At 44.4% G+C, this 15,804-nt stretch overlaps 1 protein-coding gene across 1 annotated transcript in view; it reads right to left on the bottom strand.

The window, feature by feature from the left end:
* Positions 1-6,654: 6,654 nt before the first annotated feature.
* The window catches only part of UBE2F (ubiquitin conjugating enzyme E2 F (putative)), a 145,126-nt gene continuing 135,976 nt past the window's right edge, over positions 6,655-15,804 (bottom strand). The window contains exon 10 of the mRNA XM_067548693.1: positions 6,655-7,953. Within this exon, the coding sequence (XP_067404794.1) occupies positions 7,903-7,953 (51 nt within the window). The 3' untranslated portion in view covers positions 6,655-7,902. The remainder of the gene's footprint in view (positions 7,954-15,804) is intronic.

The following is a 15,804-nucleotide window of genomic DNA, read 5'->3' on the forward strand; positions in this document are numbered from 1 at the left end:
AGGCTATGCCCTTCAACTTACGGCCTTCCCCCCGGACTCTCCCCTACTCCGTCCCTCTTCAGGGACCCTTCTCACGAGCAACTCCTCATACAGGCAATCAACTCCCTCCTCCTGCTCGGAGCTGTGGAAGAGGTTCCTCCACAGGAAAGGGGAAGGGGATTTTATTCATGTTACTTACTCATCCCCAAGGCCAAGGGGGGCCTGAGGCTGATATTAGACCTCCACCATCTGAACAAGTTCATCAGATGCCTCAGGTTCCGTATGACTTCCCTAGCCTCCATCATTCCCGCTCTAGATCCAGGGGACTGGTATGCTGCCCTCGACCTCAAGGATGCTAATTTTTACATTACTATCCTCCCCGGTCACAGAAGGTTCCTCAGGTTTGTGGTAGCTGGTTGCCACTACCAGTTCTCAGCCCTGCCCTTTGGCCTCTCGTCTGCCCACCGGGTCTTTACAAAATGCATGGCAGTGGTAGCGGCCCACCTGCACTGCAGAGGGGTCCAGATCTTCCCATACCTGGATGACTGGCAGGGGCACGCGTGAGGCGGAACTGGAGTGGTATCGCCTCGCGCGTGTACCGCTCGACTGCCCTTGGTGCCACGGTGTCAAGGAGCTCGACAAGTCAGAGTCGGAGCTAGGAGGGGAGCCCGCACTCTCGACCCTCCTTGACTGTCTGGGGGGAGACCTCGACACCTATCTCCGCCACCCACGGGGGCCACCCAGTGCGGGTTTACCCCGAGACATCTCTCCATGCGCCCTTGGCCGAGAGGGGGACGGAGGAGTGGGCATGCCCATGAGGGCGCGTGCCGTCGCGAATGCCTCCGGTGTTGACGGCCCTTGCAGGGGCGCTCCCCCACCCGCAGGAGTCGGGGGAGGCTCCCTGTGAGGAGATGCCAGTGCCGGAGTACTCTCCATGGCACGTGGCTGGGGCATCTCTGAGTCACCCCCTGCTGTACTGGTCGCAGGGGGAGTCCATGTGGGCGGCCTCGGGCCACTTCTTTTTCTTCAGTACTGAAGGCTTTGGTACCAGTGCCAGTGGAGTGCTCCGCACCGAGGAGATGCTCGGTGCCGCCGGAGATCACGATGGTTCGGAGTCCGGGTGAAGCGCCGACTCCATCAGTATCACCTTCAGCCGGTCGTCCCGCTCTTTCTGGGTCTGGGGCTTGAAGGCCTTACAGATCCGGCACTTCTCCTTCCTATGCTGCTGTCCGAGGCAGCGGTCGTGAGGGTCACTCACAGGGAAAGCCTTCACACACATGGTGCAGGCTTTAAAGCTGGTGGAGCCAGGCATGGCTCAACCGTAATCCCCTGAGGGCAACTATCTAACTTACTATTAACTATCACTATCAACAACTACTTAACTCGAAAAATGAACTGTACTAAGAATGCTAAAGGGATGCTACTTGCTACAGCAAGAGGCAGATGTTCCAGCAACCGTCACAGGTGGAAAGAAGGAACTGAGGGCCCGCAGGGTCGGCGGCGCCCTATGTACCGTGGTATGAGCGCAGTACTCCAAGGGGCGCCTGAGCCGACCCTACGGGGCTTGCTAAGGGGAAAAAAGTTCCGGGAATCTGTGCACGGGGCGCGCGCACACCTATATTGGAATAGATATGAGCAATCACTCGAAGAGAGAACATAACAATGGGGAGGGCAAGTGCTAACAAAGTCAATTCAGTTAGGGTAGATGAGGCCTACTCACAACCACTGATCAGAAGGTGAGATTGTGTGAACAGTGACAATTACTTCTTGTAATGAGAAAACCATTCCAAGTCCCGATTCAGACCCAGTTTGATTGTGTCAAGTTTGCAGATGAGTTCCAGCTCTGCAGTTTCTCGCTGAAGTCTGTTTTTGAAGTTTTTTTGTGGAAGTATGGCAACTTTCAAGTCAGCTACAGAGTGTCCTGGGAGATTGAAGTGCTCTCCAACTGGTTTATGGATGTTACCATTTTTTATGTCTGATTTGTGTCTATTTATTCTTTTGCGTAGTGACAGTCTGGTTTGGCCAATGTACATGGCAGAGGAGCATTGCTGGCACATGATGGCATATATTAGTAGATGTGCAGGTGAATGAGCTCTTTATCGTGTGGCTGATGTGGTTAGGACCTGTGATAGTGTCACTAGAGTCAATGTGAAGGCGGACCTGGCAACAGGATTTGTTGCAGGGATAGGTTCCTTGGTTAGTGTTCTTGATGTTCTAGTGTAGGGTTGCTGGTGAGTATTTGCTTCAGGTTGTGGGGCTGTCTGTAAGCAAGGATAGGTCTGCCTCCCACGGCTTGAGCGAGTGAGGGATCATCTGCTAGGATAGGCTGTAGATCCTTAATGATGTGTTGGAGAGATTTTAGCTGGGGGCTGTAGGTGATGGCCAGTGGTGTTCTGTTGTTGTCTTTGTCTTGTAGTTGACAGAGCCAGATGGGTACCCAGAAGTCACCTATTTGTTTCTTCACCTCCCCAAGTAGGTATTGTAGTTTTAAGAATGTTTTATGGAGCTCCTGTAGGTGTTTGTCTCTGTCTGAGAGACCTAAAGGTTTTTCTCGTAAGTGGTCCTTTAGGCCTGGTCCACACTAGAATCTTACTTTTGTGTAGCTCAAGGATGTAGGTCTTGAGAGTCGTAGCTATGCTGCCCTAATCCTGGGTGCAGACAGCACTAGATCAGGGAAAGAATTCTTGTCTACACTAGAAAAATAAGTCAAACTAACCTAGGTTGACTTACGCTACGATGGTTGATGTCCACATTACCTTCCTTGTGGCCTGCCCACCCCCATGAGCCAGGAGAAGCCATCTGGAACTTCTCCATTCCCTGCTTTCCACTGGGAATCAGGCACTCAATTTCACAACTCAGTGGTGAAATTGATAAGGCTGCCTTGGCTCCTTGAGGGGAGCAGGGGCCCACTTTCTTGCACCAGCAGAGACCAGCAGCTCAGCTCCAGGGGGCTTTCTTGTCAATTTCCTGCGGAGCGGTGAAATTGACAAGAAGGGCAGCCCCAATGTCAGGGATGCAGTGTCTACACTGACGCTGCATCATCCTAACTAAGTTGCCATAAGCCCTACACCACCCGGTGAGGTGGTTTTATGATAGTGGCCTAGCAGGGGAGTTGCATTGGTGGGAGGAGCATTTTCGTTTGTGCACTTCCACTGTTTCGTTGATGGACTTTTGTCGCCAAACCTCTATAGTGTAGAATAACATCTGGCTACCCCAGAGACGTGGACTACCTATGCCGCTGGCAGAACATGGCAGTGGTGCTACCATGGCATTTCAAAAGTAGACGTACTCATAAACACTAGATTGAAGATGGAAGGCCATGACACTGAAAGGGCATTAGCAATTAATTGTAGTTAGTAGTTCACTTTATATAGTTACATTTCAGCAACCCAGCCTCTCCATAAGAATCTTTTCCTATTTGGTAAAATATGGTAATAACACAAACTAGCTATGTATGTAGAATTAGGGCTTGGTTGTAGCAAAATGTCATGGTGCAGCAGAGTAGCAGCCTGTTGAATTCATTGTTGTATTTATTCACCTGTATGTTTGGCTCTTTTTAAGACAGCTGGGGAGTTGTGCATTCAATGCAGATTGGTTAAAGAAACTTTAATAGTCCATCCCATACACCCATAGTGCTTTGGGCTGGCGTAAATTTTTCATCTGAAGAAATGTAAAAGTTGCTTCCGCTGCACAGATCTTGTTGCTCAGCTGCCCTGAAGCAGGGCTATAGATATGATGTAACTGCAGGGTGCAGCGATCATGAAGCCATTGTTCACTACTAAAACTGAAATGGGCATGACGTGGCAGCTGACTCACCTAACCCAAGAGCAAAGCTTACATGTTAAGCCACTGTGAGGAAAAGGAGCAGCTGCACTTTGTTGCACTACAGCTGCCAGAATGCCTCGGTTCTGGGCCAAATGGAGAACAGGGTCTTACTGTCTCCCATAATGCCCCTTTCCTGAGAGCGATATTATTTTTACTGATTAAACAAAATGGGGCTAGTTTGGGGGGGAAGGTTGGTTACTCTTAGCTGTGTAAATGACCATGATGTTAAAACCCCTGTGCAATCATCATGTGCTTCCCAATGCTACTTCACATCTGCTAGCTGCTGTGACCACTATGGGAATTGCCTGCCAGATTGTTGGAAGAGATTCTTGAATTATCTCAGGGTGGGTGGGTACACTGTACTAAAGTATTAGTGGGAGTAGGTAATATATGGAACCTCTTGGGGAGGGCGTGGTAGGGGACTGGGGGGGGGTTCAACAGCCTCATGGGCTTGACACGAATGGCCATTTTGGAACTAAAAATATTAACTGGTTTTCATGGGGAAGAGAGAGGGGCTGGTGAATGAAAAGTTCCCCACAACCCAGCCTTTTGAAGGTCCACCCTGAGGCGTGGGCCCGTTGGGTGCTGATGCGCCTGTACATGAGACCAAGATGAAAGACCTGAGCCGTGTAAAGAAAAGCCTGAACAATTCAGGGTGGTTCTAGTAGAGTGAGAGAGAAGCACGGACTTGGAAAACCTACTACTGCCCAAGGTTGGCGTTGTGGACGGGTGGGGGGGGGGCAGCTGGTAAGCTTTGTAGCATTGCTGTCAACTCATTTAATGGGTTCTCTGTAATGTTGTCACCTTAAGAATTGCTTGTGTATAAAGAGTGGTGTGGTAACTTTGGTCTAAGCATAGTGGTGTATGCTGGGAACCATGCAGCCTGGAAAAGCCCACGTACAGGCTGAGAACTGGGGCAGAGGTACAGTTACTGTGCATTGTGACAGCTGCCTAATTTACTCAACCCCAGAACAAGAGCGGCACATGTGTCGTAGTCTTATCATCACTTTCTCTATGGGGTTTGCTTTGTGGTGTAGCTAGATGGTGGGACTATGTGGGGAAATCCATGTATACAATTTACATGAATGGTGGGGGAGGTGAGATTATGAACGCTCTGTATGTTTCCAAAGCTGCAATCTCCATGCGGTTTGTTTACTACCAGCCCAACATGAAGGCCAAGTGGTAACCAAAAAGGATTGCTGACTTAAGGTGCTCTCATGTAACTGGAGTACAACCACCAAGCGAACTGATTCATGAGGAGCAACGTGACTGAGGCGCTCCCCTCACAGCAGAGCTGCAAGGTTACCAGGGCATCAATTGCTTGCTTTGCTCAGGCCCATTTTTCACCCGCACTAGCTGAGAGGACCTCCATGTAGGAGTGGAGTAAGGCAGGGGCAACCCAGCTTGTGCTGCACACAGAGGGAGCAGCAGGGCCTTGCCAGAGAAGACACAGCAAGGGATTTGGGGGGGTGGCGGCTAAGCTGTTTGTTTTCTGACTGAGTTGTTCTTGCTGTGTTTCAGCTGTAGAGTAGAACAATGGCCTTTGAGCCCTGTGCAAAGTGTGTCAAATGCCATCCCTACCAAGGCCCCACTGTAACCCCCAGGGCTCTCAGCTATGGGGGTATCTTGGGGTTTGTGCTGGGTGTAGTGGGCTCCACTTCCCTTAAGGGGTAGCATAGTCAATGCCCAGGAACATGTTAGTGCAGCCGTGACCTAGAATTTCTCTCACAGCTCAGCACAGGCCCCAACCAGTTGCGTTGCAATTCTGTCTGTCACACAAGTGTTTGGCACATTAGTTAACTATTAATATTCAACTTGGCCCTGGAGTGCTGGACTGGCATGCTTTAGTGCCACAGATCTTTCATCCCAGACACTGCCTTTGCCAGCGAGCTGGGCACTAGGTGAACTCACTAGCTTCCAAGTCTGGAGTGATGGCTGCACGTCCTTGCTCAGAGACTGCACCATTCCCCCCGCCCATGCTGGCAAGTGCAGGGCTAGCAGAAGTGCTTAGGGCTAGCACCTTTTCTATTTAATTTAATGTAATGCTATGTGTATATCATTTTAACAGCACTCAGCCGCTCACTAACTGTGCAGCTGCTTCCTTGCTCTCATCTTTTCTGAAATGCAGTTTGGAAATAAAGCTAATTGTGGGCAGAGATGAGCATAAAAAATTGTTTCCAGTATTAGAATAATCCATGTTTAATGAGGGAGGCTAGCACACTATTCTCACAAAGCAGCTTCTATAGGGTTGGGTTTTTTGGGTAAATCCCAAACTGTGGCCTCAGTTTTGCAGGTGGTCTATGTGGCTGAATCCTGGGAGGCCTACTGAAGTCAGTAAGGCCCTGTGTAATTAAGGGTCCAGTCACAAGAAGCAGCTTACAAAAGCCAGTTTTAAGAATGCATAATCTAGATTGGGAACATGCCAGTGACCTCGCAACTTCTCATGAAATCGGTACAAACTAAAATGTCATACAGACAAGTATTTATACTGCTCTATATCCACTGACATGTAGGTACAATATTTACATTCTAATTGATTTATTTTACAATTTTATGGTAAAAGAGAAAGTAAGCAATTTTTCAGTAATCATGTGCTGTGACGCTTTTGTATTTTTGTCGGATTTTGTAAGCAAGTAGTTCAAGTGAGGTGAACCTTGGGGTACGAAAGACAAATCAGCCTCCTGGAAGGGGTACATTAGTCCGGAAAGGTTGAGAACCAGGGGGATAGACAAGGGGTAATTTCACTGGCATTTAACAAACAGCAGTGATGACAAACTAAGGTGACACACAGAATCAAGTAGTCTTCCAGGTGGTGTACAATGTAAAAGTGTTAGACACACACTCCAGATGTATGAAACCACAAACATTTATTTCACTGGTTCATCTATTTATAAAACTTGCAGCGAATCCATTTCCACTCTATCCTCCCACCATGCAATGCATTTAGATGTCTATGGCTATACCCATTCATTTATCACCGGGCCAAACAGCATATTGAGCATCATTCTGATTAGCACAGGTGAGTAATAGGGAGCTCTGGTATACAATACAACACACTTTCACAGCACTGATTCCAAATCCTTTGTGCCATTTGTTTAGAATGCATTCTCTGCATGATCTCCGCTTTCACACGTCATTACTCTTCTTTGATATACAGCTCCTTACAAGAATGATTATAGCATGTCATTCCTTTAGCTTTACCATCCTCCCACTACCAAAAAAATTAAAAATAAATAAAACTTAGGCTCACAGAAATAATATAACAAGGGTGCAGTGTGTATTTCTTGTATGTGGTCTCAGTATGTTTTCTTAAGGGCTGGGTCATTCACCGGAAAATTAATCCAAATTCCATCATCACCAATTGATGCAACAACCTCCAAAATGTCCTTACCACAGCTGGATCTGAAAGGCCTATTTTCAAAAGTTGAATTTGCGTAGTATATATGCTTTATTTTGTCTAATGCTATGCATTTAGACTTAGTTTACGGATTAGGCTATGTTTCTCAACTCTTTTTGCACAAACAATACAAACTAAAAGTACTGTAGCCACGTACAAGTCACAAATTTGTGCCAAAATGTTCTTAGGTTAAATATAATCATTAGAATTTCAGTTTTAGATCGAGGTGATTGTATGCATTCTGACAAGCACTAGATACTCTTGGGAAAGTTGACATTATTTCTGCTCCATCAAAGGCAATAGTACTGTGATTTAGTTCAGAGGGAGACCATTTTATTGCCAACTTGAAGTGTTCCAGAAACACATCACTATTTTTACTAGGAAAGAAGAAAAGTGTAGTACAACTTCAATAGTGATTTCTTTTAACTCTCAAGCATATTTCATCAACAAGTTATACAGTACAGTTTCAGAAGAGCAAACATTTTAAAAGTAAGCAAACAACTTTTTTCAACCAACATACACAATTTCTTGCTGTATTTATGTTGAACTGTCCATTTAACATGGACAATTATGAAGTTAGTTTTCTTCTTCAGTACAACATGGACACAGGAATAGTACAATCTGGATTTTCTGTTGTTTTATAAGTTAAAAAGACAACGCTATAGTATGAAATCCAAGGTCCTGCCATCCGTTGCCCTTCATCATCTTGCATACCGCTTAATGTAATCTTCAACTTTATTCCGAAAGTCCTCCTAGAGAAAAGAAGAATCAGAATTACAGCCCATATGTTTTGGAAGGACTAAACTCATTCCGGAGGGGTGATATTTCCATGTTAGGCACTCAAAGGAGTTGGTTTGCAGTTCTCTCTGATTTGTACGTCTTGCAAAAATGTCTATCACAGTGTCTTTGTTCTGCTTTGAAAATTGGCTTACTTTTACTCTGCATTTTTCACATTGAAGCAAATGCTAATGGAAAAAAATAGTACATTTAGAATCCTTGCAGTAACACTTTACTATGGACACCTGTCAAGCTAGGTACAGTTCTGACAGGATTCCCATACTATTAGGATGAGTCCTATGTATATGTGTGTCATATGTACAGTGTAGCTATGGTCTTATCATTTTAGTGGGAAAGAGTCCTTAATAAAATGGGCAATGATATAAAACTCACTACTAGCAGATCGCCTGCCACATTATAACTTTCCCCCTCTTTTCTATACAACTGCACAATATCACAACTACCATACAAATAAGCTATCTTTTAACTGTTCAGGCTAATTTATTACAGCTCCTAACAAGAAGTTATTAGTTTGCTCTAGTGACTTTAATTACAGAAATGACCCTTAAGGACAAAAATGGGTAATATCTGACAGACCCTAAAGACAAGAATGAGAGATGGTGAGACTATAATCATGGCCTGAAAAACCTCAACTAGGAATCAGCCAAGTAAGCCTGCCAATAATGGATGCAGAAATCATGGTACCAATAAAGACTTTTGAATGGAAAAGCACTAGTTGATGATGTAATACCAACTGAACTGTTAAAAAGCATAAGGGATGAAAACTTGAGTTGAAATATGTTTGAGACAGGAAAATTACAGAAGATTTTACAACCTCATTGTGTAATCAAATCCCCAAAAAGAACAGTGCTATGGACTGTAAAGACTACAGAACAATCAGCCTAGTATTGCAGGCCTCTCAGATACTCTTGCAAGTTGTTCAAGACTGAATACAAGGAAAGATTGAGAAGGAAATACGTGACCAAGAATACAAACATGGAAAGGGCATGCATGATAAATGCCATTATGAACCTGTAGTTCAAATGACAAAGATCAGCTGAACTGGGGAGCACAGTATACTTGTGTTTCACTGACTTTCAAAAAGCATTTGATAGAATCTACCACTACAAATTGCTCAATGTACTTAGATCTGTAGGGATTGAGGGATAGGAACTCAGAGTAATAAAAATTATATTGGAATCAGATAGTGATTAGAAGGGGAGATGCAAATGGAAATCTAACAGAAATCAAAAGAGAAGTGAGACAGTTTTATAATGTCACTGACTTTATTCAACATTTATAGCAAGTGATTAAATTAATCAAAGAAAGAGAAGAAAGTATTAAGATGAATGGGAAGTGGGTGCATGAATTTCATTATGCAGCTAAAACAGTAGCTGGCTGCTTCAGAAAGTCTGTTGAAGTTAGTGGAGATTATATAGGAATATGGCAAAGAATAGTATAAAGTTAAATGTGGACAAGACAAAAATTAGGGAGCCATGCAAGGATCCTGGGAAAAATATGCAAGATTCCAGTGATTGACAAAGCCATACAGCACATGAGAAATTACTGCTACTTAGGAAGCATCATTAAAATAGCAAGAGCAAATGAGACATTCTGAAAAAATAAACATCTGATGAGAAGGGACATAAATCTGAAGACTTAATTCCAACGCTGAAAAACATACATATGGTCTGTGTTAAGTTATGGCTGTAAAACATGAACATTCAAACAATCAATAATAAAGAAACTACAGTCCTTTGAATTATGGTGTCATAGAAGAATTCTGAAAATATCTTGGGATAGACCACATTACCAATGAATTAGTATTGGAGATGACTGGAACTCAGCAAACTTTAGCAATCTTATGAAAAGAAAGATTTGATTTGTAGGGCATATTCAAGAGTTTCAGTGGGCGATGCATGTTTACAGGCATTGAAAGGGAGAGCTGGTAGCAGAAAAACATAAGGTATAAGAAATCTTGGCTGGACTATGGGGTATCATGGGTGGATCAAAAGGACTATTCAATCACAAAAAGTTTAGTTGAGGACCATACAGAATGGGCTATCCTGATCGTAAACCTCCAGCAATGGAGAAGCTGATATAAGATGATGATGATAGTGACTTGAAGAGATTATGGATTTGTCCACAGTTACAGCACTGCAGCTGCGGCACTGTAACACTTTATGTCTACACTCTGCATCGGTACAGGTGTGCCGCTGTAAGCTCTCTAGTGTAGACATGGCCTTAGTGAAGATGCTACCTACCCCCATGGGAGAGCTTCTCCCATTGGCATAGTTACTCCACTGTCTTGAGAAGTGGTAGCTATGTCAATGGGAGAAGTTGTTGACACTAGGGGCTATGTAGTTGCTCAGGGGTGTGGATGGATTTTCCACACCCCTGAGCAGTTCTTAATTTGTAATGAAAGAGGTGCCGGAGCTCAAGCAATTAATTACCGGGGCTCTAGCAATTTTACTACATTCATAACATATGCAAGAAGTAAAATGCATCAAAATATATTTTGGTTGATCTAAGTGGACAGCCTCATGTCTCATTTTTGTACACAATTTTGCATATTTACACATTTTTAAAATGTATTAATAGATTCCAAGGCTAGAAGGGAGCTATTAGGCCACCTGAATAACATAAGGCAGAGAACCTCCCCCAAATAATTCCTAGCATTTATCTTTTAGAAAAACATCCAATCTTGATTTAAAAATGGTCAGTGATGGAGACCACACCATGACTCTTGGTAAACTGTTCCAATGTTAATTACTCCCCCTGTTAAAAGTGTATATCTTGTTTCAAGTCTGAATTTGTCTAGCTTCAACTTTCAGCTACTGACTGGATCATGCTTTATCCTTTTCTCCTAAACAGAAGGAGCCATTATTAAATATTTATTCCTCAGTAGATACCTCCTAATCAAGACATCCTTAAGCCTTCTCTTTGTTAAGCTAAATCCTTGTGTGTGTGTTTGTGGGGTGGGGGAGGAGAATACCAAAGGAAGCATTTCACTTCAAAAAGGGAATTATACAAAGAAGAGGAAGCTAGTTAAATGGAAATTAATAGGAAAAGTCACAAGAGTAAAATCCCTGCAAGCTGCATGGAAACTTTTTTAAAAACACCACAATAGAAGTTCAGACTCAATGTATACTCTAAATATTTAAAAAAGTAAGAGGACCAAAAAAATGCCACCATGGCTAAACAACAGAGTAAAAGAGGTGGTTAGAGACAAAAAGACATCCTTTTAAAACTGGAAGTCAAAACCTACTGAGGAAAATAGAAAGGTGAATACATTCTGGCAAATCAAGTGTAATTAGGCAGACCAGAAAAGAAATTGAAGAGCAACTAGCAAAAGACACAAGAACTAAGCATCAGAAGCAGGAGGCCTGCCAAACAATCAGTGGGGCTATTGGACGATCAAAGTGGTGAGGGAGCACTCAAGGAAGACAAGGCTGTTGCAGAGAAGCTAAATTAATTATTTGCATTGGGTCTTCGTTCCAGAGAATATGAGGGAGAATCCCACATGAGCCATTCTTTTTAGGTGACCAATCTGAGGAACAGTCTGAGATTGAGGTATAAATAGAAGAGGTTTTGGAACAAATTGATAAATTAAACAGTAGTAAATGACCAGGACCCAACAGATCTGAAGGAACTCAAATATGAAATTGTGTATGTAACCTATTGCTTAAATCACCCTGTATCAGATGACTGGCAGATAGCTGTTTCACTGGAAAATGAAATGAATGAGCAGCTCTAATTAAAATAGTTTCTCCCAGCTCCCTAGTAAGGAATGTTAAGACCTCACCTCCCCATTGTTCAAAAATAGATAAATCACTGGACAATTTGAGACTGTTCACATCACCTTAGTTGGCCTGCTTCCATGAGTCAATCAAAACTCTCTTCCCATCCCCAGGGCATTTAACTAGAGAATTCACCCTTCCCTTGCTGAATTAGATTAATTCCAGCCAGGTTTATTCTCATACAAAATAATAAATAAAGAAAAGGAAGATATTGGAAAGATATGAAGTCATGTAAAGTGAATGTGTAGTGCTATTAAAAAGTAGGAATGGAGATGGGAGACCATCCATCTAGCCACAAACCAATTATAGCCCAGAAAGCAGCAATGTCCCACCGGTAGGCATCAACTCTGTTGTGGGGGGTAGTTCAGCTTCCCTGCCAGTCAAATTCTTTGCTTTGTGAGCTAAACATGCAAACTAAGTGCCAGTTAATTCTAACTGGTTGTTTTAATTTTAAAACATGAGACTTTATGTCAGGTAACCACTTCAACCCTGTGCTCCCACATTAAAACTACCTCAAAAATAAATGAATTATTTTGAGACAATGCAAATCTAATTGTCAAAATGGTTCCCGGATTGTAAACTGTTGGGGACTAGGAGAGCATCTTCCAATGTAGCTTGATGCTTTCAGAATATTGAATAAAACATTAAAATAACCTTTCACATTTGTACACAGTATCAAGGATGCTGTGAGCTACGGTAGTACAAATAAACATTACTAATCATAACAATGATGATAAAAGCACCACTCTTCAGTGGTCACTAAGAAAACTCAGTACCAAGTACTCGAGCCTCTCAGTACTGCAACTCATCTTCACAGGCTCTTCTAGTGTAATAATGAAATTACATCCGTCCATTCACTCAGAACACTGAATCTGATACTTGACTCCTGGACTCATTGCCCTGTTTACTCTACACTACTGAGCTAACCAAGAGATAATCATCATGATGAAAGTGAAAGGTCATTTTAATTTTTTCAGGGTCAATATTGTTAAAGAATCAAGCTACATTTTTGTTTTGCAAGTATCTAGAATTAAAATACTATCAGCTTCAAACCCTAGTGGAAACTGCTCATAATACAAATAGCTATATGGTCCACCCATTAATAAAACAAGCATGAGATTATTACATTTCACCTTGTCAAAAGTCACTAGAACCAAAGCCCTACTTCATTTGCAATTTTACGGAAATTGCGGATCCCGCAATATTAGGTTTCCAACACAATTTTAATTTTCATTAGCTTACTTTGCACAGTCCACAATTTTGTATGCATTTTGAGTATGCAATTAGTACTGCACTAACACTGAATGTCTATAAAATGTGAAATGCTAAAGTGACTGGACTCCATTTCTACAGCAGTTGTGATAAGACTTTTGAATTTTATATTGTACCAGTCACTTTTTTTGTTAATGAATGTAATGCAGTTGCAGCAACATGTCTGGTTGTCAAAAAAATTAGCAGGCATAACATAATACTTGAGTGTTTATATTGTTCCAGCAAATTTTTCTTAAATAGGTCTACCCTGGCTTTTTCAAATTACCACTGTTACTAAAGGTATCTTATTACTTTTCTATGACTTTCCATGTCTTGTCCACAACTCACCGCAATTATTTGAAAATCATCCCACGATTCAAGTAGGGCTTTAACTACACAACTATAGCAAACAGCTAGAGACAAAGTTGAGCGACAGGGTTAAGGATGATGCATATAAACTAAAATATAAACCGTTGCATATTCACTACTGAACAGAATTAGAGAAGTGGCAACAACAAAATACAGGGAGTTGAAAAAACAAGGTTACTTACCAGTAACTGATGTTCTTCGAGATGTGTTGCTCATGTCCATTCCACTATAGGTCCATTTCCCCTTAGCAAATCCCATAGGGCCGGCTCCGGCACCCCCTGGAACCCCGTACACATGCTGTGGTATATTAAGCGCTGCCGGCCCTACGCCCCCTCAGTCCCTTCTTTCTGCCAACTCCGGCAGTGGGGACAGGCGGTGGGTTGTGGAATGGACATGAGCCACACATCTCAAAGAACATCAGTTACTGGTAAGTGACCTTGTTTTTTTCTTCAAGTGCTTGCTCATGTCAATTCCACTATAGGTGACTAACAAGCAATATCTTTGGAGGTCGGTAGAGTTACTGGTGAACTGTCCTCAATACAGCTCTGCCGAATCCCGCGTCCTCGGTCGCCTGCTGAAAGATGGCGTAGTGAGACATGAAAGTATGCACTGACGACCAGGTGGCAGCTTTGCAGATGTCCTGCAGGGGCACACTCTCCAGGAAGGCTGTAGATGAGGCTTGAGCTCTGGTTGAGTACACTGTGATGGTTCCCGGAAGCGGCACCCTCGCCTGCTCGTAGCAGAACTTGATGCACGATGTAATCCACGAGGAGATGCACTGAGTGGAGACAGGTGATCTTTTAATCCGGTCAGCCACTGCGATAAAGAGCTGCGTCAATTTCTGGAAGAGCTGTGTACGCTCGACGTAGAAGGCCAGGGTTATAGTCTCACGTCCAGCGAATGCCATCTCCTCTCCTCCTCCGAACTGTGCTGTTTGGGGAAAAAACACAGGGATAAAAATATCTTGATTACAATGAAATTGGGAAACCACCTTGGGCAGGAAGACTGGATGCGGCCTCAACTGCACCTTATCCTTATAGAATACTGTATAAGGGGGCTCTGAGGTCAAGGCCCTAATCTCGGAGAGCCTAGTGAGGTAATGGCCCCCAGGAAGGCTACCTTCCATGAAAGCATAAGCAGGGGGCAATCAAGCCATGGGTTCAAAGGGGGGTCCCCATGAGTCTTGAGAGGACCAGGTTGCGATCCCAGGGAGGCACCGGGTCACGGACCTGTGGATAAAGCCTCTCCACCCCCTTGAGGAACCTGACCGACATGGAGAACAGTGATCTCCCCTCTAGCGGCTGATGGAAGGCTGAAATGGCCGCCAGGTGAACCTTCAGCGAGGCCAGCGCCAGACTCTGGAGCTTTAGCTGGAGCGGGTTCTCCAGGATCGCCTGTACAGGTCAGAGGCTGGGCAGAATGCCTCAGGACTCCGCCCAAGAGGTAAACAGTTTCCACTTAGCCCGATACATGACCTGTGTAGACGGTTTCCTGCTGACAAGCAGGACTTATTGGACCTGCACTGAGCAGGCTCTCTTTCCTTCTGTCAGCCACAGAGCCTCCAGGCCGTGAGGTGTAGGGAGTCCAGGTTCGGGTGCAGCAGGTGCCCATGGTCCTGGGATAGAAGGTCGTGCCGCCTCAAGAGTTCCAGGGGTGGGGCGACCGAAAGGTCCAGCAGCATGCTGAACCAGTGCTGTCTCAGTCAGGCTGGAGCAATGAGTATAACGTCCACCCTGTCCCTCTTTATTTTCAGCAGGACCTTAGGTAGGAGCAGAATGGGCGGCAACGCTTACATGAGGATTCCCATCCAGTCCATGAGGAACGTGTCGGAATCAACTCAGTCTCGCGACCATGGAGCAAGCAGAACCTCGGGCACTTTGCGTTCTAGGTCAACGCGAATAGGTCCAGTTGGTGAACGCCCCACTTCTGGAAGATCATAGCCACCACCTCTGGGTGCAATGACCAGTTGTGGCAGAGTAGAGACAACCTGCTGAGGCAATCCGCCTCATCGTTCCTCACTCCCAGGAGGTGAGAGGCTGTCAAGTGGAAATCGTGCCTCATGGCAAAGTCCCACAGACAGCTAGCTTCCTTGCAGAGGGCCGAGGAATGTGCTCCCTCCTGCCTGTTTGTGTAAAACATGACTACGGTGTTGTCCATCAGCAACTGCCCCACTTGGCCTGTCAGGAATCGGAGGAACACCTTGCACGCTAGGTGAATGGCCCTCAGTTCCTTCACTTTGATGTGCAGGCACCTCTCCTCCCCCGACCAGAGCCCGAGTGCTTAGGTTGGCGCTGATGTGGGATCCCGATCCTACATCCAAAGTGTCGTAAATTAGGGTGACCAACGGGGCCAGTTCCCTGAATGGAAAGCCCTTCATCACTGCCCTGAGCATCCACCACCAGTTTA

The sequence above is a fragment of the Emydura macquarii genome, unplaced genomic scaffold (genome assembly GCF_026122565.2).
Source record: "Emydura macquarii macquarii isolate MOO-44397 ecotype Brisbane River unplaced genomic scaffold, CSIRO-AGI_Emac_v2 contig_1253, whole genome shotgun sequence".
In the NCBI taxonomy this organism is placed as follows: domain Eukaryota; kingdom Metazoa; phylum Chordata; order Testudines; family Chelidae; genus Emydura; species Emydura macquarii.